The following is a 16,753-nucleotide window of genomic DNA, read 5'->3' as shown; positions in this document are numbered from 1 at the left end:
CTAGTTTGATAAAATTCTTTTATCAGACCCTGGGAAAACAAAAATATGCCTAGGAGAAAATTTGAAGTTAATGCTTATCATGTCCTTGAAATACAAACACAGTCCACTGTGCCTGGATCTTCAGCCTTGGGTTAAATATAAAACTTCAAGTCAAGGAAAAAGAAAAGATAGAAGCCTTTTAAAACTGAGAATGTAAATTTGACTATTCTATTAGTCATAAATTGATAAGTTTAATTGCAATGCCTAATTCAATAAATGTAAAAAGATGAAGCAAAGAGATCTCTGTTTGTCTGGAGGTTTGTATGTCTCAATATGTGTTTTTGCCATTAGATAATATTGCTGAGGTTAATTTGTAAAGGGGCTCTATTTAATTGGCCTTAAAAAATATAAGTGCTTACAAATCGAACAGATCTAAATTTACCTACTTTTGCCTTCTCATAAGACCAAGAGGGAAACGAAAGATGTTTGGGTTTATTAAACATGCATGGATTGACGGGAGGGACGGGAGGCGAGCAAGATGGTGCAGACTCAGGGCACCAAGAGGAAAGTCTGTTACTATTACGACGACAGTGAACTCCTTAGGGAAAAGGATCATGTTTTGTCTACCTTTGTATACTCAGCCCCCCAAAACAGTGCCTAGCTCGTAGTAGATTCTCAAAAAATACCGTTCATAAAGTGAATAAAGATACAGAGGGAATAACTTGAGAGGGGACGTTGGAAATTACTATTATGGACAAGGCCACCCAATGAAGCCTCACCGAATCCGTATGACTCACAATTTACTCCTTAACTATGGTCTCTACCGGAAGATGGAAATCTATCGCCCTCACAAAGCCAATGCTGAGGAGATGACCAAGTACCACAGTGATGACTACATTAAATTCTTACGCTCCATCCGCCCAGATAACATGTCCGAGTACAGCAAGCAGATGCAGAGATTCAACGTCGGTGAGGACTGTCCGGTATTTGATGGCCTGTTTGAGTTCTGTCAGCTGTCTACTGGTGGCTCTGTGGCAAGTGCCGTGAAACTTAATAAGCAGCAGACGGACATCGCTGTGAATTGGGCTGGGGGCCTACATCATGCAAAGAAGTCCGAGGCATCTGGCTTCTGTTACGTCAATGATATCGTCTTGGCCATCCTGGAACTGCTAAAGTATCACCAGAGGGTGCTGTATATTGACATTGATATTCACCACGGCGATGGCGTGGAAGAGGCCTTCTATACCACAGACTGAGTCATGACTGTGTCCTTTCATAAATATGGAGAGTACTTCCCAGGAACTGGGGACCTACGGGATATTGGAGCTGGCAAAGGCAAGTATTATGTTGTTAACTACCCTCTCCGAGATGGGATTGACGACGAGTCCTTTGAGGCCATTTTCAAGCCGGTCATGTCCAAAGTAATGGAGATGTTCCAGCCCAGTGCAGTTGTCTTGCAGTGTGGCTCTGACTCCCTGTCTGGGGATCGGTTAGGCCGCTTCAATTTGACCATCAAAGGGCATGCCAAGTGTGTGGAATTTGTGAAGAGCTTCAACCTGCCTATGCTGATGCTGGGAGGAGGTGGCTACACCATCCGCAATGTCGCCCGGTGCTGGACATACGAAACAGCTGTGGCCCTGGACACGGAGATCCCTAATGAGCTTCCATACAACGACTACTTCGAATACTTTGGACCAGATTTCAAACTGCATATCAGTCCTTCAAATATGACTAACCAGAACACTAATGAGTACCTGGAAAAGATCAAACAGCGGCTGTTTGAGAACCTGAGAATGCTGCCCCACGCACTTGGGGTCCAAATGCAGGCCATCCCTGAGGACGCCATTCCAGAGGATAGTGGCGATGAGGATGGAGAAGACCCTGGCAAACGCATCTCAATCTGTTCCTCGGACAAACGAATTGCCCGTGAGGAAGAGTTCTCCAACTCTGACGAGGAGGGAGAAGGCGGGCGCAAGAACTCTTCCAACTTCAAGAAAGCCAAGAGAGTCAAAACAGAGGATGAGAAAGAGAAAGATCCGGAAGAGAAGAAAGAAGTCACAGAAGAGGAGAAAACCAAGGAAGAGAAGCAAGAAGCCAAAGGGGTCAAGGAAGAGGTCAAGTTGGCCCGAAGAGACCTCTCCAGTTCTGGCTTCTTGCCAAATCCCCACCTTTATCCCACAGCCCTTCAGATTTTATATTTTCTATTTCTCTGTGTATTTATATAAAAATATATTAAATATAAATATCCCCAGGGACTAGACAGGAACCAGGGCCCTGAGGTCAGAGCACACATTACTTTTCTAGTAGTTGCCTTGCAACCCATCCCTCCAAACTCTTGAACCCTAATGGGTACTGGGTAAAAGGGATCCGCTTAAGCAGCCATAGGACAAAATCTTGAAGTGCCTGCTTTGTAGCTTTGAAAAGGTGCCCTTGCTGAGCATTTGAGAAGGGGTGGCTGGATCTTCAGGGACTCCCTGTTGTTTTTAGGCTCTTAAGGTAACATCAGCCATTTTTAGGTTGGTTCTGTTCTCATGCCTGCCCTCTCTGTCTTCCCCCAATTCTGCAGGTGAAGATTGGTAGTCTAGTTTCCATTTTGAGATACTATATTCATTTTTGTGAATCTTTGTAATAAAATGGTACATTTCTATAAAAAAAAAACCATGCGTGATGTACCATTAAAGAAAAATTATGCTGTGAAAAAATGTATACTTTTAGATGTATGAAATATATCCTTAGGTCTGCAATCAGAAAATGCTGGTGTTTCATTTCAATCACTTGGTTTTGTTAAGGTTCCAAGGGTTAAAAGTTGTGACATGTAGAATTGGTAAGGGAAACATTTCTATGTGTAAAACAAATAGAACACGTGTTGTTGGCGAAGAAAAAGGATAAAGAACAGAGGTATTTTTGGTGGAAAAAGACGACTATTATTTTGTCCTACAGTTGTTTGTTTCTGGATGAGAAAATACAGAACAAAGTTGTTTGGATCCAGAAAACGATAAAAGACTTATGAAAAAGGAACTTTGAGGAAAGAGTTTTGTATGTTGTCAGGATTAAGATTAGACTGAATTTAATTAGGTTTGTGAATGTCGTTATTAACAGTAAACTGATGCAAGGCTGAACTTGTTTCGGTTTTTTGTCTCTGTTAAGAAAGCAGAGTTCTCCTAGAATATTGATTTGATTTTGATAACAGAGACTGCCGATGGAAAGTAATTGTTTTGTTGCTAATCATACTTCTGACCCCAATGTTCAGGATGGAAAAATTGCCCAATAAAGCTGTCACAGGGTATAACGATTCATGATGTGTAACACTGTTGACTTTAAGTATACTGCTTAAAGCACAGGTACAGTGTTTGTGTGACCATTGGGTCTAGATGATAAAATGAATGGCCTATAAAACATTTCTCTGTTAGCATACCTCTGAGCCTGTTCATGATATCTTATGAAATTTCCCCCAACGTGGACAACTAGGCAATATATAAACAAAAAGGAGGCCTTGCATCGAAGGAGATGGCTGGGCCCATAGCAGGCAGAAAAAAGAGCCACTCTGGCAATGTTGGGAAAATATATTAATTATCAATGATTCCTATGAAAGGAGTTACAATTAAAAGGGGGAAAGGATGGAAGAAGTGTTCACATATTGAGGTATGGGGAAGTCATTCTGGCCTATACATGATTTAATTTAAACTTTAGGCTAACCAAAACAGCCTGTTGGGGCACCAGCAGTGAGAATGAGTCCTAACCACTGGACCGCCAGTGAGGTTCTAGGAGTCTACTTTGTCAACTGAATTCTCATCGTCACAGTTTGTGAAATAATTTGACAACAGCCCTTAGTTCTTAGCCAGTGGGCATGTCTGCCAACCAACTGATGCTTGCCTGGGATTACCAGTATCCTCAATGGCGAAGTGCCTTCACCTCTTCAGGAATCCTTCAGGCTCATGCCTAAGGCATCTGGACGTCTACCTATCTGAAGCCTGAAATTTGCCCGAGACAGGTGAGGATTTCCTGTGAGCCAAGTTCTTGTGCAAGAAACATGTTGCAATCGGCATCCTCAACATGTTTCCGGAAGGCGTGGGAAGAGGGAACTGTACTGCCCAAGAAGACTGTTCCTGCCCTCACTCTGGAGTGGGGAGGGGGCGGTGAGGCACCGGTCATTCCAGCTTTTCCCCTTTCTGTGGCTACAAAACAGAAGAAGGATCCCTGGCCCAGCTGACATGCTACGATGCTCTCCAAACTACTTCTCCTCCTCTGCTTCAGTAAGTCTCACAGGGCCGAACATGGAGAACACAGAAATAAGGTAACTGGTGAGCAGTTTACATGGGGCTTGGAGAGAGAAATGACATCAGCTTTAGTTACTGAGTGCATACCATGTCAGAAATCAGAGTGCAATATACACATTCCCCCTAAACCAGGGCTTAACAAACGGCGCTTGCTCTTGTCCCGGCTTTGTTTGGGATGTTTGCTGAATGCCTGAACTTTATAGGCTTTGTGTTTTTCTTTTTTTTCTGGCTTTGCGTTTTCTTAAGACTGACTCACACTGTTTTGTAACATAAAAATATATGTTAGAGCCTCTATATCAATACCGTGAATAAAAGTCCTGTGTCACATAGAAGGTAACTATAAAAAAATGCAGCGAGATAGTAAATGTGAGAAGATGCTGTGTTCCATGTCAAGTTTCTGAGCCTGAAATACACGGTTTCTTTATTAGAAAGGCAATCAACCATGACCGAGATACATTGGAGGCTAGTTTCAAATAGACGTCTTGTTGATATCATCAAAGGCAATATGAGAGTGCTTACGGCATGCTGTCATGCAGGAATTTTTTTTTTAACTATTTTTTAAAGAATCTTTTCATTTTGATTTGGGGTATAGCCAATTAACACGGCTTCCCAAACGGCTCAGTGGTAAAGAATCCGCCTGCCAATGCAGGAACCTCAGGAGATGCATGTTTGATCCCTGGGTTGGAAAGATTCCCCTGGAGAAGGAAATGGCAACCCACTCCAGTATTCTTGCTGGGTTAATCTCGTGGATGGAGGAGCTTGGTGGGCTACATACAGTCCATGGGGTCACAAAGAGTCAGACACTATGGAGCGAGTAAGCGTGTACAGCCGATGAACAGTGTTGAGATAGTTTCAGGTGAACAGCGGAGGGACTCAGCCCTACACATACAGCTACCCCTTCTCCCCTAAACTCCCCTCCCATCCAGGCTGCGGCATACCACTGAGTAGAGTTCCCTGTGTTTGTAGTTACGTCCTTGCTGGTTATCCAGTTAAATACAGCAGTGTGTGCAGGTCCATCCCAAACTCCCTAACTATCCCTTGTCATGCAATACTTTAACAATCCTTCCTTCCACCTAAAATCATCACACGTAACACCAGTGGACCATATTCCACATTTGGGAGGCACCTCTCTGATCCTTCCCCAAACAACCAACCAACCAGCCAAGCCAAGCAAAACCCTGCAAGAGAAGATCAGGTCCGCATCGACAGCTTAGGACTCAGACGTCAGTTTGCAGAACCAAGGGGCTTGCTTCAGATTGCACAGGTGGTATGTGAGGAAGCCAAATTAAACCCAGAAGGGTCTAGCTCCCCAAACGATTCCACTCAGGCACAATGTTCAGTTAAGAGGAACATACCCACGTGGTCTTTGGTATGGAAGCACCCTGGGCATGCCTGACGGGACTTGTGGGTTGGAAAATGCCCAAGGAGGGAAAAGATACGTGGTTCAGAATGTCCCCCGCCCTCCAGCTATAAAGCTAGGAGGTGACACACGAGTATTTCCAGAAACCAACAAGGCTTTCTATTCACGGCAAATCTGGAGAGGAGAACTCGCCTCCATGGGGGCTTTTGCACTTGGCTTTCGGCTATCATGCCAACCCACTCCAGTATTCTCGCCTGGAGAATGCCACGGACAGAGGAGCCTGGTGGGCTGCAGTCCACGGGGTCGCAGAGAGTCGGAACCGGCTGAGCTACTAACACTTGAACTCCCTTCACTTCTCCTGTCATCATATCTTTCTGATCCCCAGACTGCTGCTCGTGTTCCTCGCGTCAGAGGCTGTTTTAGAGACACATCTTAGCTGTGTTTTCAGAGGGAAAGGCAGGGCTGCTGCACGCTCGCAGGAGGCGCAGCTCCTGCACACGCCATCTGCGGGAACTTTGGGAAAACCACGCCAACATCTGAAAGTTTCCTCATCGTTCAGGGTTACCTTCACAATTAGGGTCAAGTATGCATGACATTCTTGGGCAGGCTACAGTTCCTGGGGTCACAAAGAGCTGGACCCGGCTGAGCCACCAACACAGCATAGCTCATGCTCAATAAGTGCTAATTTTTTAACTAATTGACTTTTAAACTTTTGTGTGTGTCGGGTCCGCTTTTCTGCGTCTGGGCTTCCTCTAGTCGCAGCGAGTGGGGGCTACTCTCTAGCTGTGTCTCATCGCAGTAGCTTCTCTCGTTGCGGAGGGCGGGCTCAGTAGTCATGGCACACGAGCTTAGTTGCCCCGCAGCATGTGGGATCTTCCCGGATCGGGGATCTAACCCACGTCCCCTGCACCGGCAGGAGGATTCTTTTCTTTAAAAAATTAACTTATTTATTTTAACTGGAGGCTAATTACAGTATTGTGGTGGTTTTTGCCACACGTTGACATGAATCAGCCATGGGTGTACATGTGTCCCCATCCTGAACCCCCATCCCTCAGGGTCATCCCAGTGCACCAGCCCTGAGCACCCCTTCTTATGCATCGAACTTGGACTGGCGATCTGTTTCACATACTGTAATATACATGTTTCAATGCTATTCTCTCAAATCATCCCACCCTCGCCTTCTCCCACAGAGTCCAAAAGTCTGTTCTTTACATCTGTGTCTCTTTTGCTGTCTCACATATAGGGTCATCGTTACCATCTTTCTAAATTCCATATATATGTGTTAATATACTGTACTGGTGTTTTTCTTTCTGACTTACTTCGCCCTGTATAATAGGCTCCAGTTTCATCCACCTCATTAGAACTGATTCAAATGCATTCTTTTTAATAGCTGAGTAATATATCACTGTGTTGTTCGATCCCTGGGTGAGGAAGAGCCCCTGGAGAAGGAAATGGCACCCCACTCCAGTACTCTTGCCTGGAGAATCCCATGGAGGGAGGAGCCTGGTAGGCGACAGTCCATGGGGTCGCAAAGAGTCGGACACGACTGAGCGACCTCACTTCACTTCATATGTACCACAGCTTTCTTATCCGTCTGCTGATGGACATCTAGGTCGCTTCCATGTCCTAGCTATTGTCAACAGGGCCGGCAGGAGCATTCTTAACCACTGGATCGCCAGGGAAATCCAAGCACTACTATTTTATGTTTTTCATTCCTTTTATTTTTCCGGCCGTGCAGGGCAGGATGTGGCTCTCAGTTCCCCAACCAGGGATCGAACTGGGGCTCCCTGCGGTGGAAGCCTGGACTCGTAACCGCTGGACTGAGAGAGAATTCAATGTGTATTATTCCTTTTTTCATTCGGTCCCCTCTGACCTGGATGGACATTGATTCCATTAACAACTGCTTCCAGAGATCTTTTAACCTTTGCACTTTTAAAACCTTCTCCTTTCAACCATTTGCAAGTATGTATTTCAGAGGTATTCTGGGCATTCACAACGTTGCGCAAAGCATCAGCCCACACTTTTTCATCATCTCCGACATAACCTCTGTACTTGTTAACCAATAACCTGTTTCCTCTTTCTCCTCAGCCCCTGGGGACTTCTACCGTACCTTCTGCCTCCATGAATTTGCCTGTTTTAGGTATTTAAGTGGAGTCATAGCTGTATTTGTTTTTAAGTGTGTCTGGCAAGTTTCACTTAGCCTAACATTTTCCAGGTCTATCCGTGCTGTAGCGTGTATCAGAACTTCATTCATTTTCATGGCTGAATAGTATTCCATTATGGGTATGCACCTCATTTTTGCAATCCATTGATCTTTTGATGGACATTTGGGTCTTCTCACCTTTTGGGTATTTACTTTTCTGCTTTTTTCAAAACATGAAACATAATATTTTTGATTGACTCATGCAATTTTAGCTCAAAGGCTTGGTAACTTCCCTCTTTCATTGCAAGACACAGAACTGTTTAGTCCACATAGGGGTAAAAAGAGGAAATCTCTTAGCCACACAGACCTAACCAACATTCATTGAGTTAGATCTATCTCTCTCTTTTAATAATGTTAGAAAACAGGCTTGATATTAGCTTTAAAGAGATATTGCTGCTGCTGCTGCTAAGTCGTTTCAGTCGTGTCCGACTCTGTGCAACCCCTTAGACGGCAGCCCACCAGGCTCCGCTGTCCCTGGGTTTCTCCAGGAAAGAACACTGGAGTGGGTTGCCATTTCCTTCTCCGAAAGAGATGTTAGCACTCAGGTAAACCTGTATCTACCACGTCCAGGCATTAACGGTAGTATGTGTGTGTATACACTTTTCTGATTCTCTTCCCTTCCTGGTTATTGCAAAATATTGAAAGCCGTTCCTTGTGCTATTCAGTAGGTCCTTGTTGCTTATTTTATGTACAGTGGTGTGACCCTGTTCATCCCAAGCTCATAATTTATCCCTCCCTTCTCTTTCACCTTTGGTAACCATAAGTTTGCTTGCTATGTCTGTGGGAACTAGGAGCCCACGGGCAGCACAGCCAAAGAGAGAGAAAGAGAAAGAAAGACGTGTCAAACTAAGCATGGCTTAGGTAGAAGGAGAGGGTAAGAGGCTCGGGGGGATTCTGCGGAGCCAAGAAAGGTCCTGGGGTCTTGGGACGTGAGCGCAGCCCTGGAGAAGCCCTGAGGGTCGGGGTGGAAGAGCTGGGAGCAGAGCAGGGCCCAGGGTCCAGCGGGGGGATTTGCACACTCCCGTGGGCGGGAGCCCCAGGACGGCCGCCCCAGGACGGCCCCCGGAGGCCAGGAGGTGACCACGCGGGCTCCAGGCTGGGGTCTGTGTCTCATTCCCTGCAGGGCTGTGTGTCGGCCAAGCAGACGGAGGAAGAGCTGGTGAGTGGTTCTCCACGGCCCCTCCTGGTCCTCCCTCCCAGGGACCCCCACTTTCCCCTCCCCTCCGTGGACTTCCCGAGACCAGACCTGAGACCCGCTTGCTTCCAGAGGCGCTTCCCAAGCCCTCCCTCAGGGCCTGGCCCAGCTCGGTGGTCCCCGCCCGGAGCTCTGTGACCCTGCGATGCGGGACTCCCACCAGGGACGTAAGCTTCGCTCTCAGGAAGGCCGGGAGCGTCTGGGAGATGGTCCAGTCACCCGACTCCACAGAGGGCCAGGCTGAACTCCACCTCCCCGACGTAAAGTCCAGCCACGCGGGAGAGTATACCTGCGAATACCACAGGAAGGGGAACCCCCACGTGAGCTCAGGGCCCAGTGACGCCCTGCTACTGCTGGTGACGGGTGAGGGGGCGCCTGGGAAGGACAGACGGCCCCCGCGGCCAGGGGCGCAGGGAGGGACCGGACAAAGAGGCAGAGAGGGAGGGGAGGTGGAGAGAGACAGGGACAGAGGTGATGCCTTGGTTCGATCCAGGGCTCCTAGGAGGGAAAAACCTCCTTGTTGGAGCCAGGCAGAAAGAGCAAGAGGTCATTCGCACGTCCCTCAAGAAGCCCCTGCCGGGAGAACAGGGCAAGCGGGACGCCCAAGGCTCCCCTCTCCGTGACCTCAGAGTCCCCCTTCTCTCACAGGGTATTTCCGTAAACCTTCCCTCCAAGCCCACCGAAGCGGCGCAGTGACCGAGGGACAAGAGGTGACCCTGCAGTGCCAGAGGCCGGCCACGGAGCTGGGGCCGGTCATGTTCGCCCTGCTCAAGGCGGGAAGCGCCGCGCCGGTGCAGGTCCGGCCGTCGGCCGGGCGGGAGACCGACTTCTCCCTGCGGAACATGAGCGCTGGCGACAGCGGGAACTACAGCTGCGTGTACTACCAGGCCAAGGCCCCCTTCCTGGCTTCCCAGGCCAGTCCTCGCCTGGAGATCCGGGTGGCGGGTAAGGTTCTGCGGGACTTGAGGGCTTCTTTTCAACGGAAGTGAGTGAGTGACTTCTTTGGCTCCACTTGCACTTCTGTTTTTCAAGTTGATTCATTTACTCACCTTTGGCCACACTGGGTCTTCGTCACTGCCCCTGGGCTTTCTCTAGCTGCCCGGGCTGGGCTTTGCGGCAGTGTGCAGCCTTCTCACTGAAGCGGCTTCTCTCCTTGGGGGGCACAGGCTCTGGGGGCTCCGGTTCAGTAATTGTGGCGCATGGGCTGAGTGGCTCCACGGAACGTGGGATCCTCCCGGACTGGGGATCGAACCTGCGTCTCCTGCATTGCAGGGCGGGTTTTTAACCCCTGGACCACCAGGGACGTCCACGCTATCTCCTCTTTTTAACGTCTTTCCTTTCCTACTTTCTACTCCTTTTTTGTTGTTGTTCTACACTCTTGGTCAATTTCTCCTCCTTTTCTTCAAAACGATCAAACCCACCATCCTCAGAATTCCTTCTACCACTCTCGCATCTCTTAAAGTTTGGTTTATCCTGGTGATCTTGATTTTATTCTCAAGAGAAGTTTTTTGTTGTTGTTGTTCTCAGAATGTGGTGGTTTCTCAATTTAGAGGAACGGATGCAATATCTTTCCATATCTCAGGTCAATTACTGTTTGAATTTGTCTGAGATGATTTTGCTTCCTGGCAGAATTTTGTTCCACTGAATGCTACAGACTTTCCTTTTCTCAACTTTGTCAACTTCTCTCTCTCTTTTTAAGAATTTATTTTTATTTATTTACTTGGCGTCACTTAGTTGCAGCACACAGGATCTTTAGTTGCAGCATGAGGGGTCTAGTTCCGTGATCAGGGATCAAACTCGGGCCCCCGGCACTGGGAGGGCAGAGTCTTAGCCACTGGACCACCAGGGAAGTCCCCATGTGAATGTTTATGATTAGAAATCAGGGTCTGTGTGCTCAACCCCAAGATGGAGAGAGGCTCACCGAGCGAGGTGGTGTCATTACTCTTTCTCCTGGTGGCTTTTGCCTGCAGGCAACACTGTTGGTGACGGTTTAGAGAAGAGCTTGGCCCTGACTGGGATGTGTAGGGGGAAGACACGAACACGGGCTTCTCTTTAGGAACCAAGACCAATGCCAGGCTGGAGCCCTTCTTGGCTGAAGTGGAGATCCTCCAAGGTCCAGTTGCTGGGCTACTAAGCTCAGTTTTCTAGACTCGCTGCTGGCATGAAGCTCTGCGATGGAGGGGGAAACAGATGAAGCTACTGAATTATTTCAGTGCTTTGTGGAGCAACTTCAGTTTTTAGAGTTGTTCCTAAGGCTGTGTGTGTGAAATCACTTCAGTCGTGTCCGACTCTTTGTGACCCCAGGGACGGTAGCCCACCAGGCTCCTCTGGCCATGGGATTCTCCAGGCACGAATACTGGAGTGGGATGCCATTTCCTTCTCCAGGGGAATCTTCCTGATCCAGGGATTGAGCCCATGTCTCTTAATTCCTGATTCATGGAGGTAGAAGGGAAAACGGAAATGCGGGAAAGTGGAAATGTGATAAAGAACAAATAAATGGAGACTTCACTGGTGGCCCAGTGGCTAAGACTCTGCAGTCCCAATGCCGGGGGGGCTGGACTTGGTTCCCTGGATCCTACACCCAGCAAATAAGATGTAATACAGCCAAATAAATATGAGCAAAAGTAACAAATAAGTGAACGACAAATGACAAGGCAGAGGGAATATAAAGAACAGAGGAGGCAGGTGGAACTACTGCAGTGTTTATTTTTTCCATGATTAAAACTTCAATGTCGGTACAGCTGACCACTGGCCAGGAAAACCAGGCAGCTGTATGAGAGTCACTCTGGGTAGATGATGCCCTTGCATGGTCTGTGCTGATCCACTTCTCTCTTTTAGCTTCCCCGCCTTCCATAACCTTGGATTACACCACGGGGAACCACATCAGACTAGCTCTAGCCGCCGTAATTATGGTTATTGCGGGGGCTTTCCTGCTTGAAGCCTGGTGTACACAGAGGCACGTCCGTGGGGAGTCAGGTAAAAGCAAAACAATCCTGAACAGCTCTTTTCACAGGCTGCTATCGTGATACAGGGGCTGACGCCATCGTCTACCACAGAACTTGTTCTTTCAAAAGTTTACTTATGTGTCTGCACTGGGTCCCAGTTGTGGCCCTCGGGATCTTTAGTTGCGGCCAAGGGGGCTCTAGTTCCCTGACCAGGGATCGAACCTGGGCCCCCTGCATTGGGAGTGTGGGGGTCTTAGCCACTGGACCCCCGGGGAAGTTCTGATGGTGGCTAACTCTCTACAGTCAAATATTCCTACAATACTCACTCCTTTTCTCCTTGCTTACCTTCAGGATGAAGGACTCCAGGTCCCCAGAGCTGGAGAAGCCCATGGAATGACTTATGCTGAACTGGACAGCAGAGCCCTAAAGAAAGGTCTTCCCAGCTGGAGAAGGAAGGGAGAACTTCCAGCAAGGAGTGAGTGATGAGGGAGAGGCCCCTCAGGGGACGAGGCGAGCGGGACGCTCTTTCCTCAGATCACCAGTAAACGTGTAGTTCCTTCTTCTAAAGAATTTCCTTTAAGTGAGAGGTATTAGTCACATAGAGTTCAACGCACACATCTCAAGGGCACAGCCTCCGTGACTCTACTTATTTATCTATCTATCATCCATCCATCCTAGTCTATCATCCATCCATATATCCATCCATCATTCCATCTATCTACCTATCATCTATCTACCCATCCTGTTCTGTCATCTATCCATCCATCCATCCATCATTCCATCCATCATTCCATCTATCTACCTATCATCTATCTACCCATCCTGTTCTGTCGTCTATCCATACATCTGTCCATCATCCCATCCATCTATCTGTACTTGTGGTCCGTCTGGGATGCCGTGTTCCTTACCCTGATGGTCTGGTCCAGTGGCTCCACAGTGCTTCTCCCGCTCAGACAACTCCAGAGGGTGCAGTATGTTCACCCCCACAGGACACCACAGATGCCCCCCGGAGACCAGAGCCGCGCACACCATCCTTTTGCTGGTGGTCACCCCGTCATTGTTTACATACTGAATTCCGCTTTCTCTTTTTATCTGACTGTTCTCGTAGAGTTTCGTCTGTGGTTGATGCAGACCTCTAGTGTCTAGGTTTCCTGTTTCCCCACCACTTCTCCTTTCCTGCTGCTCCTTAGGGATCCTAGAACCGCCAGATTCTCCTCTTAAGTTGATAGCAAATATGATTGAGGTGATAAATATTTAGTAGACTGCTGGAATAATAACAGAAATTATTCTGTGACCACTCAGTGCCAAGTGTTTAAATAGAGTTATAACTAGTATATAATATTACATCAGTTTTAGTTTTACGACATAACGAATGGGTTTTACGACATAATGAACGGTTATTTGCATGTGTCGCAAAATGATCCCGCGATTCTCCTTACTATCTGTGCACCCCCCACACACATTGTACAGATTCCTTCTTCTGATGGGAACTTGAAGTTTCAATCCCTCAGCATTTTCCAAAAATGCAACGGTGTAATCAACAACAGTACTATGTTAGACATCCCATCCCCATGACCTATTTATCTTGTAACTGGCTGGTGATACCCTTTGACCTTTGTACTCAACACCTTTTTTTAGTAAAATCCCATGAACACAAAAGGTCAGCTTATTGCAGGTGCTGCTTTGGGAGATCTGCAAGTCAGTCCATGAAACTACCAGCTCAGAGAAGACTCAGCTTCCGTCTTGGCACTGTCGCTCGCATATTTAGTTCCCATCACTGCAAAATGGAAACTTGACATTTGTTTTCTATATGTCCTATTTCTTTCTGTTTTTTAATTTTTAAAATTTTGCCTTTACTTTGGACAGTGTGGTGTTTTTATATTCCATTAAAATATTATACTTTAATGGTATAGCTATTTTTTATTGGTTGTTGTAGCTGTTACGTATGAATCCCAAATAGTGTGTCTGTATATTTGTTGCTCATAATTAATGCTATGCTCTTTGCTGTCATGGACTACTTTTGTCTATGCAAAATAAAAAACGAAGAGAAAGGGAAGTTTATCCGTGTATCAGTATGATTGCCATTTCTATTGTCTTTAGCATCTTTTTTGTATAAATGGTTTCCACTTTGGTAGAATTTTCCCTCTGTTTGAAGAAATTCATTTACCTTTTAAGGAGTTAGGTTTATAATGAGTGAGTTGTTTCAATGCATGTCTAAAAATATTTTAATTTTATGTGCTTTTTTCCATATTAAAGTGTATAAAAATTTAATACAATGTGATCATAATAAAAGCATACTAAGTAACGGACAACCTTGTTTTAAACACTAAGGAATTAAATGCCTGTGTGTTATTTTTAGCTTTTAAATAATTGACTAAAATAATTTCAGGAATAATATATTTTCTTCCTCACTGAAATACTACTCCAATTATTAACACTTTAACATGTTTCATATATCAACTACTCTCTCTATGTTTGATCCCATTATCACTAGATTTTTATCCAGCCACTTCAGAGCACTGTGTGAACATGGTGAATAACACCCTTAGCTGACCAGCATGGCTTTCCCTAAACAAAGACGCCCTCCTGCGTGACCAGCGCACTGCTGTTTGATTTAGAAAACCGACGTGGATACAGCGCTACTGGCCGCAGGTCCTGTTCAGAGTCTCCAGCTGATCCCAGACATCTGCTCCTCGTTTCTGGTTAAGATTCGCGCAAGATTTGTCTGCTGCATTTGGCTGCCACACCCTTTCCTTCTTCCCCAGTCTCAGTCTTTCTCTGTCTTTCCTTTTTTAATCCTATCTTTGACCTCAGTTCAGTTCAGTTCAGTTCAGCCGCTCAGTCGTGTCCGACTCTTTGCGACCCCATGGACTGCAGCACGCCAGGCCTCCCTGTCCATCACCATCTCCCGGAGTTCACCCAGACTCACGTCCATCGAGTCGGTGATGCCATCCAGCCATCTCATCCTCTGTCGTCCCCTTCTCCTCCTGCCCCCCATCCCTCCCAGCATCAGAGTCTTTTCCAATGAGTCAACTCTTCGCATGAGGTGGCCAAAGTACTGGAGCTTCAGCTTTAGCATCATTCCTTCCAAAGAAACCCCAGGGTTGACCTTCAGAATGGCCTGGTTGCATCTTGACCTACTTCACTCTATAGGATGACCCTCCTCTTGGTGTTTCTGATGACTCCTCACGACAGGATCAGTTTACATTTCCTATTCTAGTTCTATGGAAAATGCCATTGGCAATTTGAAGTGGATTGCATTGAATCTGTAGATTGCCTTGTATAGTGTTGATACAGAGCAGGACCCTGTGGTCTTTGTTGAGGCCTCACAATGTCCTCTACGTGCCTTTCGTCTGTGGAATAACTTTAGCCAAAGAATAAGTTTAATAGGAGAAGTTAAAACATGCAAAAACGAAGGAAAACAGTCAAACAAGTCCAAGCAATAATAATGTAGCTATTAAGCAAAATCGAGGACCTTTAGTTTCTTTTCAAAGGCTGTAGATAATATTCTGAGCCTATCTTGTGAGCTGTCTTGCAGACACTGAAACCTCCCACTAGGTGGAAGACGTTAACTACATCATGACCGTACCGTAGCCTCACAGAAGGTGCCGCAGCTCCAAGAACTGGCCTTAAAGAAATGTGAACAAACCACGGACCTGAACACTCACTGCCTCCAAAACAAGATAACGCTGGTCAGACCACCAGTGACCAACTTCAAGATGGCTGTCAGAGCTGACTGTTTTTGCATGTAGCCCCTCGCCTCTGTCTATAAAACCTCTCACCCACTGATTGTCAGTAGAGGGACCTGGCCATTGGACAGACGTCACCCCTCCCCCCATGCCACCTGCATCTAAAATAAAGCAAATGTTCTTTTCACCAACCTGGCTTGTAATGGCTTTGGAGTGGCGAGCAGCTGGACCCCATTTTCGGTAACAGTGTAATCACCCTAACAGTATTGACTCTCCCAGCTGAGAGCCCCATATATCTGCCCCTCCTTTGTGTCACTTCAGTTCATCAGCATCTCAGACTTTTCGAGTATAGCTCTTTTATCTCCTTCAGTAGGTTTATTCAGAGATGTTTTATTCTTGAGGCAATGGTAAATGGACTGTTTCCTTAATTTCTTTTTTTTCTGGCAGCTTGTTGTTCTAATGTACAGAAATGTGAGAGATTTCTGTGTAGTGATCTTGTCTCCTGCAGCGTTCCTGAATTCATCAGTGAGCGCTAGTAGTTTTCTGATACATCTTTAGAATTATGTATATATAATATTGCATTATCTGCAAACAGTGACAGTTTTACTATTTCGTTTCAAATGTGGATTCCTTTTCTTTCTTTTTCTTCTCTGATTACTATGGCTAGGAAATGGCAACCCACTCCAGTGTTCTTGCCTGGAGAATCCCAGGGACGGCAGAGCCTGATGGGCTGCCGTCTATACGGTCACACAGAGTCGGACACGACTGAAGTGACTTAGCAGCAGCAGCAGCAGCAGCAGCAGCAGCAGCAGCAGCAGAGCTTTCAAAATTAGGTTGAATAAAAGTGGTGAGATCTAGTTGGTTTAACGTGTTTCTTGATTTATTTTCTGTCTGGATGATCTGTCCGTTGATGTAATTAGGGTGGTGAAGACCCCACTACGATGGTGTTACCACGGATTTTTCTTTGTAGATCTGTTAGTATTTCTCTTGTATATTGAGGTGCTCCTCTGTTGGGTGCATATGAATTTGCAGTTGTTATATCTTCTTTTTAAGTTTAACCTTTGATCATTAGTAGTGTCCTTGTCTCTTCAAATGTTCTCCTTTT

The 16,753-nt window shown here is 46.4% G+C and overlaps 2 protein-coding genes across 3 annotated transcripts; both read left to right on the top strand.

Moving 5' to 3' along the window:
- Positions 1 to 712: 712 nt before the first annotated feature.
- On the top strand, positions 713 to 2,637 carry LOC120871857 (histone deacetylase 1-like). Its single transcript, XM_040251841.1, has one exon. The coding sequence runs from the start codon at positions 1,239 to 1,241 to the stop codon at positions 2,202 to 2,204; it is 966 nt and encodes a 321-aa protein (XP_040107775.1). The 5' UTR covers positions 713 to 1,238; the 3' UTR covers positions 2,205 to 2,637.
- A 1,505-nt stretch (positions 2,638 to 4,142) lies between these two features.
- On the top strand, positions 4,143 to 12,442 carry TARM1 (T cell-interacting, activating receptor on myeloid cells 1). 2 transcript variants are annotated; one of them, XM_040251843.1, is made up of 6 exons: positions 4,143 to 4,232; positions 8,943 to 8,978; positions 9,087 to 9,377; positions 9,663 to 9,959; positions 11,853 to 11,970; positions 12,311 to 12,442. In XM_040251843.1, exons 1-6 carry the CDS (start codon positions 4,199 to 4,201, stop codon positions 12,354 to 12,356), a joined length of 822 nt encoding a protein of 273 aa, XP_040107777.1. In that variant the 5' UTR covers positions 4,143 to 4,198; the 3' UTR covers positions 12,357 to 12,442. The 2 variants fall into 2 exon arrangements, with proteins under 2 accessions (XP_040107777.1, XP_040107778.1); XM_040251844.1 differs by having other exon boundaries at positions 11,853 to 11,990; positions 12,311 to 12,433.
- Positions 12,443 to 16,753: the final 4,311 nt, after the last annotated feature.

Source organism: Oryx dammah, unplaced genomic scaffold, assembly GCF_014754425.2.
Source record: "Oryx dammah isolate SB20612 unplaced genomic scaffold, SCBI_Odam_1.1 HiC_scaffold_13, whole genome shotgun sequence".
Lineage (NCBI taxonomy): Eukaryota > Metazoa > Chordata > Mammalia > Artiodactyla > Bovidae > Oryx > Oryx dammah.
The sequence above is the reverse complement of the archived record's forward strand: the minus strand, read 5'-3'. Positions and strand labels throughout refer to the sequence as shown.

Coding starts and splice junctions, on each gene's coding strand:
- TARM1 (XM_040251843.1), top strand. CDS start 4,199: ATGCTCTCCAAACTACTTCTCCTCCTCTGCTTCA. Junction 9,378..9,662: donor CCTGCTACTGCTGGTGACGG/GTGAGGGGGCGC, acceptor CTTCTCTCACAG/GGTATTTCCGTAAACCTTCC. Junction 9,960..11,852: donor CCTGGAGATCCGGGTGGCGG/GTAAGGTTCTGC, acceptor TCTCTCTTTTAG/CTTCCCCGCCTTCCATAACC.
- LOC120871857 (XM_040251841.1), top strand. CDS start 1,239: ATGACTGTGTCCTTTCATAAATATGGAGAGTACTTCCCAGGAACTGGG.